Source organism: Tachysurus fulvidraco, chromosome 8, assembly GCF_022655615.1.
Source record: "Tachysurus fulvidraco isolate hzauxx_2018 chromosome 8, HZAU_PFXX_2.0, whole genome shotgun sequence".
NCBI lineage: Eukaryota > Metazoa > Chordata > Actinopteri > Siluriformes > Bagridae > Tachysurus > Tachysurus fulvidraco.
In genome coordinates, this window is record NC_062525.1 from 10,149,740 (window position 1) to 10,165,426 (window position 15,687).

A 15,687-nucleotide genomic window follows, 5' to 3' on the forward strand; every position below is an offset into this window, starting at 1 on the left:
TGTGTGTTTTTTTGTTTGTTTTTTGTTTGTTTTTAGTTTGTATATAATCGATGTATGTATGAATAAATAAAAAACAAAGAAGGAAAGAAAGTGAACATACTGGAAAAGTTACTTAAAATTATTTAAATAAATAAATAATAATAAACAAATAATAAATAAATGTTATGTTAAATACGGTTTATTTTAATTTATTATTTATTCATTTTAAATATGTTAACAAATTAAATAATAATAGGTATATATAATAATAATAATAATAATAATAATAATAATAATAATTAGTTATTTTTAATTATTTGTTTGTTTTCAATATATTAAACAATAATACATACTTTTTTTTTCTTTTCCAGCTATATTTCCACTCTTTGTTCTGTAAACATCTGCATTTTCTCCAGATCTGTAATAGGTTTACACTCTCAATACATTAACTACAAAAGGGCAATGGGGATGCAAACTTTTAACCTTACTACACCTTACTCATTTTTTAATTGCTTAAGGTTTTCAATAGGAAGTTCTGACAGCTCATTTAAATGGAGATCAAGAACTCAGGATCAAATTAAGGGTCATTTGACTTAATGTGTAACCAAGCCACATGTGAATTTTATCATTAGATAAATCATATAAAAATAAATCACCGACGAGATCTTAATCTTTATATAGAATCGTTTTACACAGAATCTCCCCACCCATACAGATATTTAGCATTTCAATGCAGAAAAAGGCAGATACTGGTAGTAGATACACATTACTGTATCTTGAGTCTCTTCATTGGCTAGAGTTCAGATAACACACCCCACACAATTTATAATCCAGCATCAATCAAACAAATAGGGTGTGGTCAACCTGTGCTCAGATGCATATTGTGCCATCTGGTTTTCAATGCATTTATAATAGGCATCATAGTGGCAACAATGTGAAATCTAAGCTTGTGCAAATAGAAATTGAAGTGAACGCTACGCTCTCTCATACAGTCTGTTTAACTTTAGGTATACTGGTGAGTACCAAAAGGATAAAGATCAGCTTAATCAAAGAGCATGACAAATAAAAAGAAAGTTCAATGGTAAACGATCCATGATAAATCCTGCCCACTAATAAGAACCTGCTGTCCATTACAAAAGTGATTCAAACCCAGGTTCTTGCTAGGCCAGGAGTAGATTGAAGCACATTGCCATCATGTGGGCATATGCAGAATTAATTTTCAACCACCAAAGACAGAAGTTTAAAAAGAATATAACTATTTCTTCTCCAGACCTGATCTGTCTGGCAGAGTTGTGAAGAGATTCAAGAAGATCGGGGAAGAATTTTACAGTGGCGGATTCGATGTCTGTTGAATACAAAACAACTGGAGCCAGTCAGGCATACAGGTTATTAAATAACATTTTATACATATTCAGATATACAAACTTTTGAAGTCAGCATTACATTATTTTATCTTTTATTTTTTTCTGATGGTATGCAAACATTTTCGAACATACTTGAGTAAGGCAAGTATTGTAGCTCCCTTGTTGATAACGTTAAAATAATAGCATTTTCCAGGACAAGCAACTGGCTTTTGGTTAATAAACCATATAGTTTTATATTAAAATAAACAAATTATTGTAAGATTAATTATTTCAATGCATACATTTTTATTATGCTGTGGCACCAATAATCGGTTTAGCACTTTGTTATTTTCAGAACAATCCCAGACAGGCACTAAGAGTCATGTATTCCAAAGCTATGATTAATTTATTTATGGTTTTATATGATTGTGCAGAAGAATTTTAGTCTAAGATTAAAAGACACACAATATCATTATATCCCTTATAATTCATTGATGTTCAGGAACATAACCTAACAAAAAGCACATGTGATTGACTGCTACATGACTCCTATAACGGGATGTCTTTTAGAGCCACATCCTGAAATTTTCTAGGATCCATTTGTTTGCCTGATGTGAAACTCTGCTTTAATATACAGAAATAAAACAGGTCCCTTTTCAGGCCTCCATCACCACTGTATATCAGGGCCGAGGGTGTTTGGGGAGGACTGTGTGTGGTTGCTGTAATGAGTGTGTAGAGTCAGTTGGGCATGTGGAGAGTCTTCTCCCTCCAGCCAGTCCTCATAGAGTCGTTGGATTACAGGGTTGGCTTCAGGAAGCCGGACGGACAGCGTGCTGTACACTTCCTCCATTTGCTGGACTAGAGCACGATCAGGCCTTCCTCCTTCTCCCTCTGCCTGTCCACGCCCACTCATACACCCTGGCAAACAAAGACATCATGAAGAACTGTTTATGGCTGTTCACACGGATACAGACATAAGCAGGGCAATGTAAACATTTCAAAGCAGAACGGAAATGTACTGCCTGTTATCAGAGAGGTTTTGACACTTTTGAGATTTTAAATTCATACAGCATTTTCACTAATGAAATGACTTGTTTGCCCTTTTTATTTCACTTCCCAAATAAATGTAACAAACATGTTATAATAAACATCTTAACATTAATCTTATATATTTATTGACATCCTAAACAGAAGGTGCTCGTAAGATCCATAAAGTATCAGACAACATACAGTGCCTTGCATAAGTGTATTTATTAAATAAATAAATAAATAAATAAATAAACATAATTTTAAATAAACATATTTTATTTGTTTATAATTTAGCAAATTTTATTGATTACCCCTTCAATAATGTCCAAATTTCTAACAATAAATAATGTGAAATATGTAATGTAATTAATTATATCACAGAGATCAAGTTATAATATAATTGTAGATTGATAAAAACAAACATTTAATATAATTGTAATGTGTACATTATTCTGATTGGCAGTTTTATTTCACTCTTGAAGAGGTTTCTGAATATTTCCTGTAATAATTGAACTGAACATCCTTCACATGCAAAATAAATTAAACCAAGTTCCTTGGCTTTTATCCATAACTCAGTTTTAACACTGAAATATATTCATACCTCCAGGACAGGATAGAACTTCCACTAGATGGTAGGGTAGTTTGCCTTTCCGCATGCGGTGCACCAGAGTCTGAATGTTCCGAAAACCGTAGACTGCAGCAAACTGAAGCAGCGTCTCTCCGTCACGCTCTAGCACCACCTCTTGGAAGTCTCGGTTCCTATCAGAAATGCAGCACATGGCAGAAAATGATGACAGATAAACGTATAATATGTCGCAAGTTGAACTAAATGTATAGAACTCTGCATTTGCCATTTATATACAATTTACTAGATGACTCCTTGACTCACCTGAGGGTCTTGTATGTGATTTCATTAACATCCAGGCCAAAGAGCTCTTTAGCTGCATATTTTAAAATGTGCTCTAGAAAGCCTTCGGATCCTCGACCGTCGTGCCTCATCAACTTTGTGTCGGTGATCTCACCAAACCTGTCACACACACACACAAAACGGTAAAACATGCTGTTAAAACAACACTAAGATGTTATAAAATGATGAGTTATGAATTGTATAAGGAATGGTTGTGTTCAAAATCAAAGCATGAATCAATGTCGCATCATCTGATATTAAGGTAAACATAGTACGCTGGTGAGACGTCGATCATCCGGTCTCTTTTTCAGCACAGACGACTACTATAAAGCACACTGATTCCTTCATGCTTAAAGAAAGTGTCCAAAAGTGAAATCTGCACTGTTTTCATATCCTGTCATCAATTCTTTATTGCTGGAGAACCAAGATACAAGACATTAGATGACATCGACTTAACATACTCAAGACAAGTAGCTCCATGATTCCAGAACAACACAACAGTAAGTTTAAGAAAGACCGAACATGGCTTGGCTAATCAATTACAAATAAGGAAACTTATTCTTTCAGTCTTACAGTTCAGATTGTGTTACTTCCTCAGTGCAAACAATGACCACAGCAAACGTTTGGTAATCTTACACACTTACACATGATCCAGGGGAAGAGGTTCAACATCGTCCACAGAGACATTACTCTGCTCCATCATGTGCAGAACTTCCACTAAAGTAAAACAATACAATAACAACAATAGTAATAATAATAATATTATATTACTATTAATAACAGAGGTTCAGCTTTAATTATATACAAGAACACAAGTTACATAGTGACATGAGTGCAATTACAGCACAGGGCTGAATCGGGTCAGAAAGTGATTCATATTCGAAATCAGCAGATCTGAATGTAGTGTTGCTGAAACATGAATGTAAAAGTTTATATTAAATCACTCATTCTAATTCCATTTCAATTCGAATTTCATTCACATTAACAGAGGGTTCTATATTGTACAGAGGGTTCTATAAAAAAAAAGTCTAATAATAAATGTATCATTAAGCATTGGTATTTAAGAAAATTGTACAAATGTTAGGTATGTCTACATGATGTCCATGCACCGATCCCAATAAATTAAATCTGATCGCAGCTTCCAGAAAGTACTTTTAAAATATTTCCTATTCTTTGTAATCCAATTCAAACATTAATTTACATGCCAAATTTTGTCCTACTGTATTCAGTGGATTAGTCCAATCGAGGTGTTTACACGACGGCTTTGAATGTGACTGAGCCACCAATCCGATTATACTAATAGATTATTTGGTTTTGTGGACACATTGCTATGGTCAAACCAGATGTTTATTAAACGTTTAAAACTCTCTATAAGAAATTTGTCCGGCAGCCATTTTTGATTATTTTATACTATTTTCCTATAATAGCACACGACCGGTTCACTTCATCTTCCTCTCTGTAACAAAGACAACTAATCCACTGATTACTGAGAGCACAGTCTGGATGTCTTCAATAGCAAGAGAATGTAGATGATAGTAATAAGTCAAACTGGTCTTTGAATGTGAATCTTAAATGTGACTTTCCTGTTCCTTCAGATCTAACATAAATGATCTGTGTAATCTGTGCAGATACGTGAATGCCTCACGTGAATGCCTCAAGTGAAAAAGTTTTATATATATATATATATATATATATATACGTTTACTAACATAGACTGTAAGACTAATAATTACATTTCCTGTAGTTTAACCAGTTTAATAACCTTGAATAACCCACGAGTGTTACAAAGGCTACAGTGACCCAGACATAATACCTAACAAGGCATAGATGAAGGACAGGATTAAAGAAAAACACACGTTGTAGTGACTCAGAAGATCCAGGGTATGTCTAATGTTTAGATGAACAGCATAGATGTTTGGGTCTCGTACCTGATGTAAGCACACAGTCCACATCTCTGATCTGAAGCAAACTGTTGTAAAACTCTTCTCTCACTGCTTCCAGCTTTTTATCAAAGCAAGGAGCCACCACCACGTGGAACACCTGCTCAGGGCTCAGCTTCTGGAAAAGGTACAACACATGATTCATTCAGGCAGTCATCTACACCATCTCCTTTACATAATGTATTTGTATGTGGCCACTTTATTAGGAATCATGCAGTACATGATCAGGCAGCAGCACAGTGCTTAAAATCATGCAGATAAAGGTCAAGAGCTTCAGTTAATGTTTCTAATTATACATTAGAATGTAGTAAAAATGATCTTTGCCCACTGTTGGTGCAAGAATGGGTGTTAAGAATTTCATAAAATTGCTGATCTGGCATCTAGTCAGTGGCAACGGGTAACGATGCATGAGAAGGTTCAGTGGATAACAGAGGGAATGGTTTGAGCCAACAGGATGGAAACCTTAGCTCAAATAACCACTCTTTACAACTGTGGTAGTTAAAAAAAAAAACTAATTCAGATTTGACAGATAACAATTAGAAAAAGATCAGGCAATTGTCAACTTTCAGTCAAAAGGTGCCCATTAATAATAACTACTGGTAAACCAACAGGTTGTTCGAATGTTATTAAATCCAGGGAAGACTTTCACTCAGCTGTATTTTGGCACATAGGGATCACTGTAAATCTACAGGAAGCTAACCTGCTGCCTGGCGAAGTATTCTTTGACCAAACAGCCCATGACCTGCTGAGGTGACCTCGCTGTACAGATGTGCGGAGTGACCAGACTTCCCAGCACATGTTCTGCATAACGGATCCATCCTGATAAAACACACACAGACACACGCACGCTCGACCAGTTAGTTATCCCAGCACAGGGCAGCTGAATCAGTGATTCAGTTCAAATCCCAGGTCCACCAAGTTGCCACTGCAGGGCCCCAGAGCAAGGCCATTAACCTCAATTGCTCAGGTGTATAAGCTGAAATAAAAAATAAGTCACTGTGGATAAGAGTGTCTGCTAAATGCTATAAATGTAAATGTAAAAAATATGTGTATAGTGGTGGACAAATCAGATGCCCAGCTACCTGGAACAAGATTAAATGCGTGATCTGGTGAAACAGATGGAAAAAACACCATAGTTCATACCTAAAAACGACTGATCTTTTGATAAAGATGACCTGTTATATCAGATACTTTTCTTATCTTGAATAAGACAATGATCATGGATGACCCTGCACTCTCTCACTTTCTCACCCTGGAGACAATCTTTTCGATTCACTCCAAACCAACTGGAGGCTGTGGTCCATCAATCTATGGCCTCACCACACAAAAACACTTTATTCTATCTGTAATGGGCTTCATCAACAATAACTCCGACCCATCATGGTCTCTGACTCTTTGTATCTGCCTTAAAGCACTCATCTAGCTCACTAAACATTATTACAGTATAAGCTTTGCCTGTTAAATTTCTGGGCAAACAAATCCTATAACTGGACAACACATAACGTATAGCTAAAGGATTTAAGATTTTGTTCTGTACAAGAAATAAAGAAATAAATAAAATAATTTCACAGAGGCGGAATTTTGACTCACTCAATGAAAGGGTGTGAGACTAAAAATGTTATTTATCTCACAACAGCAGAATGCCTTGTCTCTCTCATCTCAGCCACACCCCCCCCAAAAAAAGAGTGTATGCGCATCTCTCTCTCTCTCTCTCTCTCTCTCTCTCTCACACACACACACACACAAAATTTTTCAAATCCAAGAATGACTAATTATTTAAAGACAACATGATTATATCCGAATGTTGTACTATAATGACTAATTCATGGCTACACATGCAGTATAAACATAACATCACCACATTCACCATTCGATTTACCTGGACACGAGGAGGTGAACATTGGCATAGCATGGACATCGCTATGCCTGCGTCGATAGCGCTGAACAAACTCCCTCTGACTCTCCAGGATGCTGAAGCTAGCAGCCATTGTTGTGTCAAACACATATTTCACTCCTGAAGACAAAGATAAAACATCTCTAACTTTCCAACTGGAAGTAAAAGCTCACTATTGAGCCGCTGATCACTGGATCCTGTAAGTGTCAAACACTGCCACGTGCACATAGTTACTCAAAATAAAAGTGGTTGAGTAAAGGTTAGACGAGGGGCAACGACATGGCAGACAGACTCACCCACACTTTTTAGGAAACCACAGAACTTTTGGGCAGCTGCCTGGAGGTCCAGATGAAATTTCACAGCAAAAAATGGCAATGACTGAGGACATACAGACACCACCAGGACTTTGTGCTTCGAGGAATCACACTTCTGTCTCACACACAAACACACCAAACAACAACATGAGCTCTGATTATGTCATTTAAAACATCCTGACATGGCTTTATTGACAGACTTTATGGTTGTCTACAGGTTGTCTCCTACCTTATTCAGTGCAAGCACACGGTTGAGCTCCTGAAGGCTCTGTTGGGAGATTCTCTGGTTCTCTTCCTCGGTCACACAGCCGTCACAGGAGAGACACGCACTCAGCAACACAGGCTGACCGCTCACCTGGAAAATGTATCATGCCAACTAGGTTAGACCGAGAAAGTAGGAGTTTTACACATATATCCTTGCACATAAATGTACACAGACATCTGATTCCCAATTAAACACAAATGGTAATAACCGATTCAAAATATTTACATACGAGCCATCTGGCAAGCATGAAGTAACACATTTTAGGGTTATAAACCAATTATATTAGTTTATAGGACTATATTCTGTACCATCAGGTATTAAACATTTACATTACATTACAAAAAAAAGTTTGTAGAAATTTACTGTGAGATTCTAATTATAGAATTCAGACCAATAAGAATGAGTCCATTCCTACGGATTATTAAGATATTTAAAGAAATAAACATCACTTCTCCATTAGCAACATCTCCATTCTGCTGTAAACTCTCAGCTTCATCACCCTGTTTCTTCTTGCACTAGAAAACAAAATTTACGGCAATTGTTAGAAGAAGCATTTCACTGTGCCACACTGAAGACTGTGGAAATGGATTTTTTAACGTTAGAATATTTTCAGGTCAACCGTATTACCTGTTTAGTGCAATTTTCACATTTTTCCTTTCTCTTTGTGATGGTAACCTCAGACATTGTGCATGAAATCCCTGCAAAAAAGAAGCAAAAGCGATGTGGCAGAAATATTTTCATCTAACAGGGGAATTCAAAGTCAGGACTGAAACTACATCTTTCCCTTCATCCATTATGTTATAGGACTTTAAATCCTTTAAAGTTACTCAGTAATAATATCTTAAGAGAATGAGGAAGTGCTACCCAGACTCTTACTGCCATCACATAAAACATATATTAAGACAAAACTGAAAGCAAGAGGATGCTGATTAAAGGTTCCCACGATATGTTCGAGCATGATTGCTATTTTGCTTCTGTCAGTAATGAAAGAAAACAAAAAAAAAGGCAAGGTGATTGAGTATATTTTCATCTTCAAGGGATTATCATGTAGCCTAGTGGTTAAGGTGTTGGACTACTATCCAGCAGGTTATGAGTTCGAATCCCTTCAGCTGAATTACTGGTTAATTATAAGGAAAGGTAAAGATGTTGATGGGAAAGTAGTAGCAAGGTTTGGGTTTGTTACCTACAAAGCTGTTGCTCCTCGAGTAAGAACCAATAACACAAGGTTTTAGATCCGAGGTAGACTTGAAATCAGTCGGCTTTCTCTTCTCACAGTAAATAAATCCAGTTCAGAGGAAAGAGACATGAAAACAAACCCAATGCAACTCTATACACGTGAACAGACCAAGGTCCAAATGTGCTGCATAAAGAAGTTCAGAGATTCAAGTCACATGGTCGAGAGATAAATAACTACTAACATTCTGACTCATCGAAATACGCTAAAATAAAAATAAAAAATAGATACAAGGAAGTCCATGATACCTTGAAACAATATCACGCTTCATTGTCCTTTAGCTCTCACAGCGCGCATGCGCAAATCCGCATCGCTTCTCGTGCGCATCTACGTCATTGTTTCAGTAAAACAAAACAAAAAAAAATACATTTTATTTCAAATGAACTACAGGAAAAGTAGGAAAGTATCCGTTTTATGTATATGTCTGTATAAAGCAAAAAACAACCACAAATTATTTAGTAGCAAGAGTTTAGACTTGAGTATAGACTACTTTGTAGCATGGGTTAAATTCGTAATCAGTTCTTACTCCTTATTCGAGTGCACTTGAAGAATGAATAGGGGACTAACATTGTAGCACACTACTATGTAGTGCACTACGGAATTGATACGGCGCCGTTTGGACAACCGTTAAACCTTTCCGTTAAAATATATATAGGCGGAGCTTAGAGTAGGAGGAGCTTCAAAATGTCATTATCCAATCAGAATTGGCCGGGCTTGGCGGAAGTTGGGAATCCCCTCAAGTGCATTTCTAGAAACGTACGAAGCTGCAATAAACATCATTATAAAGTCTGTCATTTCGCGGATCAGAACATTTCGACTCACGGACACTTTATAGATACACTTGACAAGGTGGGTATTTGAATTTGATGTACTTCTGGTTTCAGCATGTCTGATCCGTGTTGTCATGGTGAGGGTGTTGTCCATCCCATCATACTCATTGTTTACAGTTTATAACGTCTTAAACTACACTGTGGTCCATCTGTGTGTCCCATGAACTGCTTGCATCTGTACTTTGTTGTAAAACTAATTTAGGTTTAAACTGAATAGGTCTCATGCAGTGAAATGAAATAAAATACTTTCTGTTAAACAGGAAATTGTGCAACTTTGATGCAATTATTCATGTTATTTCTTCTGAAAACCTAAATCTATGTTTACAGATGGTGTACATGGTGGTTGAAAAGCACACATCTGATCTACTGCATTTGAAAAGATCACCAGGGATTCGATCTTGGTCTCTGTTAGTTGGTATGAATGGAGGGGAAGTTGACATTGTGTAATTTGCTTACAAGGAACTGCATATTTTGTGTAAGTGACACTTGCTGTTTTACTTGTCTTTATACAGGGATTGTGTCGGTTGGCCTGGCAGCAGCATATTACAGTTCAGGTAAATATTAAAATCTAAAAAAAACAATGTATGATTGTTTATACTGCTGTCTCATGTAGGCTTACCACATAAGTACATTTTGCGTTCACGTTTACATGTATGCAATTTGGCAAACTCCCTTATCCAGAGCGATAAGCAAAAGTGCATATACAATTACTGACCACGCCCAATTTATATGAATGAAAAGAGTATATGGTATTGGCAAGTTTATGATCAAGGTTTCGGGCTACTAACCGGAAGGTTGTGAGTTCGAATCCCAGGTCCACTGCCACTGTTGGGCCCCTGAGCAAAGCCCTTAACCCTAAATTGCTCAGTTGTATAAACATGAGATAATGTAAGTCGCTTTGGATAAGAGCATCTGCCAAAATGCTGTAAATGTATCAGGTGCATTGGTGTGGCTAGGATTTTAAACAGATTTTAAACCAACTCAACATAACCTACTTATATTAGTGCAATATTCTGAAAAACATGCACAGATGAAGGGGCAGGGGAAGATTAATGAACAGTTTGTTGGGATAAATATGCTACAGTCACTAAATGTACACCTACAATATGCAACAGGAAGGTGTGGGTGTTTAATAAAGTGGCCAGGTGTCTAGTGTTCAGTAATTGTATTCCTGCAAAGTCTATCTAGGTGGACCTGTCAAAAAGGACTACCAAGTGTAAATTAAAGCATTTCAAAAGATGGTTCTGGTTTATTTCTTTAACAGCCTTTTTTTGTTTTATCCTGCAGACAGTGTGTTATGGAAGCTCTTTTACATAACCGGCTGCATATTTGTTGCTCTACAAAACATGGAGGAGTGGGAAGTAAGAGACACATGATGACAAGTTTGATCACACACTCGTATGTTTAAGTTACACATTACTTTAGGAAATTATAGCGATGTTCATTTGTCTATAGGAGGCATCTTTTGACAAACAGAATGGTGTGATTGAACTGAAGACCTTCAGTCTGTATGCAGTGATACTCACTTTGTGGAAAAAAGGACAAGAAAAAGGTGTGAATTCCACTCTCTCTAACTGTAAAAACACATTATTGGCAAAGCAGCAATACTGCAAAATGTCATTGTATGTGTTTCAGTGCTGCTGGATTTGCGGCACTTGCGTGATATAAGTGTTCAAGAGGAGAAGGTGCGGTACCTGGGGACAGGCTATGTCCTGGTGCTTCGGATGGCTACCGGATTCTCGCATCCTCTCACTCAGAATGCAACTCTTAGTGGACGCAGGTTAGTACAAAAGCAGACATCTTGATGTGGGTTAAAACTCTATGCCAAATGGCAATGAACATTCTCATTTATTTTGATCCGAAATAAGTCGTATGAGTTTGGTAGCATAAGTTGTAGGTAGGTAGAATAAGTAGTATAACGACATGTAACATTTTAATAAACTGTGTTTATGGCTTGTTTTTAAGTGATGTGGAGGCACTTTCTGCACTTCTAAAGCGCTTTTTGGAACTTGAGGCTTTGCAGCAAAATCTGACACAGGAAGAAGAGGATGCGGATTGCGAGGAAGACGATGACTTTGAGCAGCTGGGGATGGACGGGGATGATGAGAGCAGCGATACAAGCGATCACAATGAACAACCTCCTCAGTGAACCCCTGATTCTCTGACATTGAACTCTATTGATCCTAATTAACAAACCAAACACTTAGTGTTAAGAATGAGCAGCTGTGTGAGAACAGTTCCCTTTACGTCAGTGCATGAATATTCTCTCTGTCTTAATGTAATCTTTTGACTACCTCAGTAAAGATGCCTTACCTAAAATCTCTGGCAATTTCTAAATCGGTAGTGCATATGGCTAAGTAGTAATAATTAGTAGGAAGAAGGAGAAGCCTGTACAGGACATTATGTATATTCAAAATTGATTTCCAAACCATGTGTGCAGAAAAAAAGGGCATTCTTTGTTTTCTCTAAAGATGATTTAGGAAGGTAGTACTGATTGTGCCTCAAATCAGATTTTAAAATCATTTATCAATACCAGAAGTCAAGAACAGGTGCTAAAACATTCATTATTATAGTGTGTTTGATGGCACTGGACAATTTATACTCAAAACAATAAATTTTTTGGGCTGTGTATATTTGTTGTAAAATAATTTAGCTCAATATCATCATATTAAAACCTCATTTGATCAATGTCTTGTTAATACTGTACTTGTAAAATGGAAGGCTTTTGAATTCCACAGCTCTGTTCAATCTGTACAGTTTTGGTAAAAGAATTGAAAAGGACATGTCTCAATTACATCCACAAGAACACACTGGCAATGCATGATGAGGTGAAACAAGAGTCTCTCCGTCTTTCCGTCTCTTTATCGGTGCAGTGAAAAAAGTGCATTAGCTTACACGATCTGATCTCAAGTCGTGTCAAGGTTGTTATCAATTGCACAGTATGCCAGGTGAGTGTAGTGTAATGCTTACACAACTGAACATCGTGTACAAACAGGGAAGGACATAGACGGAGTAAATTCTATTAAAAAGTAAAATATATTGTACAACACAGTGAGAGAAATACAGTGCGCTTTTACAATAATGTTCTGTAAAATGAACAAGTGGCATAGGAGGGAGCAAGGATAAAACTAATTTGAAGTCAGTGTCAAATGACCTGGTGATATTTGGGATGCTAACCTGTCTGCAAGTAAAGACCTCTTGTCAGTGATTTGATGCTCCAAAAATGTTTACGAGATGGCACACAAATGGAGAATAAAAACTGTGCTGAGTGACTGAGATCTGAGATGATTTTGTGTGCGCTGTGACCAGGTAATATCCAGTATGGCAGACACTAAACATCTCTCTGTCAGAGTTAATCAATACTCTACGTGCAAATTATTATTTATTATTCAATTATTTTGAACAGCAAGAGGAAAAAAGTTTTTTATGATTCGGCATTGAGAATGAGTTCAGCTGGCTAGAAAAATATAACAACATGGCATGCTTTGAAATGATTTTACCCCAAAACATATACATTTTTATTAAAAAAACAAACAAAAAAAAAGCCAGAAGCTATTCAACTGTAAAAAATGTTATGCTAAGATTTTTGAAGTGTATGTATTTCTATCATCCAAGAGGAATTAGCTTTTATAAATAGTGTAAAGTTATAGCCCTGTTAAAGCAGTCACATATTTCCAAATACACTTAAGTACGATGGAACAAGTTTTGTAGCTTTCTGTGACAATGACCCTGTTTTTCCTTCAAAGCTTTCATTTCACATTCGAGACAACAATCGCCTTTGTCTTTGAAATGCAGTGAAAGAAATCTAAGGTTGTAACAATTATATAGCAATGGTTTGTAATTTAGTGTGGTGGTAATTACTAGTGGATAATCTTAATTGGGAATGCATAGTCTCAGTGTTAGCCAATCAGATTAATTAACTAACATGTATTATGTTAAAAGAAGAAATGAATGAATGAACTACAGTAATACCTCGAGGTACGAGTTTAATTCGTTCCGTGACCTTGCTCGTATCTCAATTTGCTCGTATCTCAAAGCAATTTTCCCCATTTAAATTAATTGAAATCCCATTAATCCGTTCCAGCACGCAAAATTCTACTCCAGTTGTTTTGTTGAATATGGAAAATGTACAGTACCTATATTTATAAATGACAAATATTGTATAAAAACATACAGTGATAAAAGAGAATGTTAAAAACTGGTTTTACTATAAAGTGTATTATTTACCTTGGAGATCAGACGACTTGAGCAAACAGAAGATGCGCACGGAGGTTGAGGGAGGAGTAAACAGGCGGAGGAATTAGGAGGAATTTTGTCTCGTGGTTCTAGAGGCGGTTCTAGAGGCGAGGGCCACAGGGGCCCTGGCCCCTGCTGAAATCTGATTGGCCCCTGATTGGCCCCGTTCCATCAATCGTCGACGAGAAGAGCAACGGGAGAATTTTTCACAAATATCACAGAAGCAATTCCACTACAAAACAATTGGCAGCACTTGCGGCAGTAATGTGTCAATGCAACTTGGGAGAGATTTTGGCTTTATATTATCTTGAAATTATCTTGAATATTTATCTTTATGCTTGAAACTTTGACTCTGAATGGCTTTGGTAAGCAGTGCTTCTTGTGAGAGAAGTTTTTCAGCTCTAGCACTTATTAAAAACCACTTGAGGACAACCATATGTGTCCTAAGCGTTGAATCCCGACAGGCCAGTTCATTAGATTGGGATGAATTTGTCAGGCATTTCAGCTCCAGTCATAGCAATCGGAGAATTCTTCTTTTTTGAAGTGTATGTGTGTATGGGTGTGTGTGTGAATAGGTGTGAGTATGTGTGAATGAGCAAATAAAAGAAATCGAGTGAGAGAAAGATAAAGAGAGGAGATGTTTAAGCTGGGAGGTTTAAGTCGTTGCTCCTACAGTATGTTAATGCTGCTTTGCATTTTCTAAATTGTTTATCTCATCATTAAAGGACTTAAATTGCATTTTGTTTTTCTGATAATATGTGAAAAAGATGAGAAATGAGAAACAAATGTTTAGGTAAATATATCCACACTGTTAATTGTATTGTATTTGGAAAACACAAACACTAACCGAGTGAGACGTGGGAAGCTGAGGCGGGGGCATGGGTCTTTGTTCGGCTGCGTCGGGTCGGATGTCCGTATCTCACATGTGGTTGTTGGGGATGCTCGTTTCGGTGGCGGCGGCAGCTCGGATGCTCGTATCTCAAATATTTGTTTGTATCTCAAGGCAAAAAATTTGGTCGAATCACAGTTCGTATCTAAAAAAATATTCGTATGTCAATGCACTCGTATCTCGAGGTATCACCGTAGAGGGTGGGGGAAAATACCGGAGTAAAATGTATAGTTTATAAAGGAGATGTCCCAGGTTAAAGATAAAAAGAAGAATAAAAAATCTAGCTTATAAAAGAGCAACAAACACGGGAAAGCTTTAAATTAATGTATTTATTAATTCATCTTTAAAAAGCACTTTATCCTAGTCAGGGTCATTCTCTACACATATTGTGCCTTACAAACATCTGCACAATTTTATTTATGTGTATCTATAGATACCCTACCGTACATTCCGCCTAATATTTCAAATTTGTGTGTGTGTGTGTATATATATATATATATATATATATATATATATATATATATATATATATATATATATATATATTACATGCTGCACATATGTTTACAAATATAATGACACAAAGAAACTATAACAACTCCTTAATTGCTATAAATACAGATTCATCAGACCCACACATCTACACATCTAAATGTCACACATAAAGAAAGTTTTCACAGCACCGTGGCCATAAAAGTATTGTATTGCATTATTATTGTAACGATCACACTGCTATATTCCATACACATAGAAAAGCACAACATATTAGAGGTAAACATAACAATCTTTTTCGGCACACACAGGGAGAATACGTCAGTATGCGACGT

The 15,687-nt window shown here is 36.7% G+C and overlaps 2 protein-coding genes across 3 annotated transcripts; one reads left to right on the forward strand and one right to left on the reverse strand.

Annotated features, from left to right (window-relative positions):
* Positions 1 to 1,359: 1,359 nt before the first annotated feature.
* On the reverse strand, positions 1,360 to 9,392 carry narf (nuclear prelamin A recognition factor). Of its 2 annotated transcripts, XM_027177680.2 has the most exons (13): positions 9,154 to 9,392; positions 8,855 to 9,031; positions 8,299 to 8,369; positions 8,121 to 8,186; positions 7,636 to 7,761; positions 7,389 to 7,521; positions 7,078 to 7,212; positions 5,899 to 6,017; positions 5,187 to 5,316; positions 3,903 to 3,975; positions 3,241 to 3,378; positions 2,953 to 3,110; positions 1,360 to 2,240 (listed from the first exon to the last, which is right to left on the reverse strand). In XM_027177680.2, exons 3-13 carry the CDS (start codon positions 8,353 to 8,355, stop codon positions 1,990 to 1,992), a joined length of 1,386 nt encoding a protein of 461 aa, XP_027033481.1. In that variant the 5' UTR covers positions 8,356 to 8,369; positions 8,855 to 9,031; positions 9,154 to 9,392; the 3' UTR covers positions 1,360 to 1,989. The 2 variants fall into 2 exon arrangements, with proteins under 2 accessions (XP_027033481.1, XP_047673530.1); XM_047817574.1 differs by having other exon boundaries at positions 8,859 to 9,392.
* A 182-nt stretch (positions 9,393 to 9,574) lies between these two features.
* On the forward strand, positions 9,575 to 12,423 carry LOC113662654 (cytochrome b-245 chaperone 1 homolog). The gene is made up of 7 exons (XM_027177683.2): positions 9,575 to 9,754; positions 10,063 to 10,150; positions 10,248 to 10,289; positions 11,023 to 11,096; positions 11,191 to 11,287; positions 11,371 to 11,515; positions 11,701 to 12,423. Exons 1-7 carry the CDS (start codon positions 9,590 to 9,592, stop codon positions 11,882 to 11,884), a joined length of 795 nt encoding a protein of 264 aa, XP_027033484.2. The 5' UTR covers positions 9,575 to 9,589; the 3' UTR covers positions 11,885 to 12,423.
* The last annotated feature ends 3,264 nt before the right edge of the window (positions 12,424 to 15,687 follow it).

Bases quoted from the DNA above. Each gene is read 5' to 3' on its own strand.
- narf (XM_027177680.2), bottom strand. From the start codon at position 8,355: ATGTCTGAGGTTACCATCACAAAGAGAAAGGAAAAATGTGAAAATTGC. The intron at 5,317-5,898 runs GTTAGCTTCCTG...TACCTTTTCCAG, and splicing joins AATACTTCGCCAGGCAGCAG to AAGCTGAGCCCTGAGCAGGT. The intron at 2,241-2,952 runs GTATGAATATAT...TTTGTTTGCCAG, and splicing joins AGTTCTATCCTGTCCTGGAG to GGTGTATGAGTGGGCGTGGA.
- LOC113662654 (XM_027177683.2), top strand. From the start codon at position 9,590: ATGTCATTATCCAATCAGAATTGGCCGGGCTTGGCGGAAGTTGGGAAT. The intron at 10,151-10,247 runs GTATGAATGGAG...GTCTTTATACAG, and splicing joins ATCTTGGTCTCTGTTAGTTG to GGATTGTGTCGGTTGGCCTG. The intron at 11,288-11,370 runs GTGTGAATTCCA...TATGTGTTTCAG, and splicing joins GAAAAAAGGACAAGAAAAAG to TGCTGCTGGATTTGCGGCAC.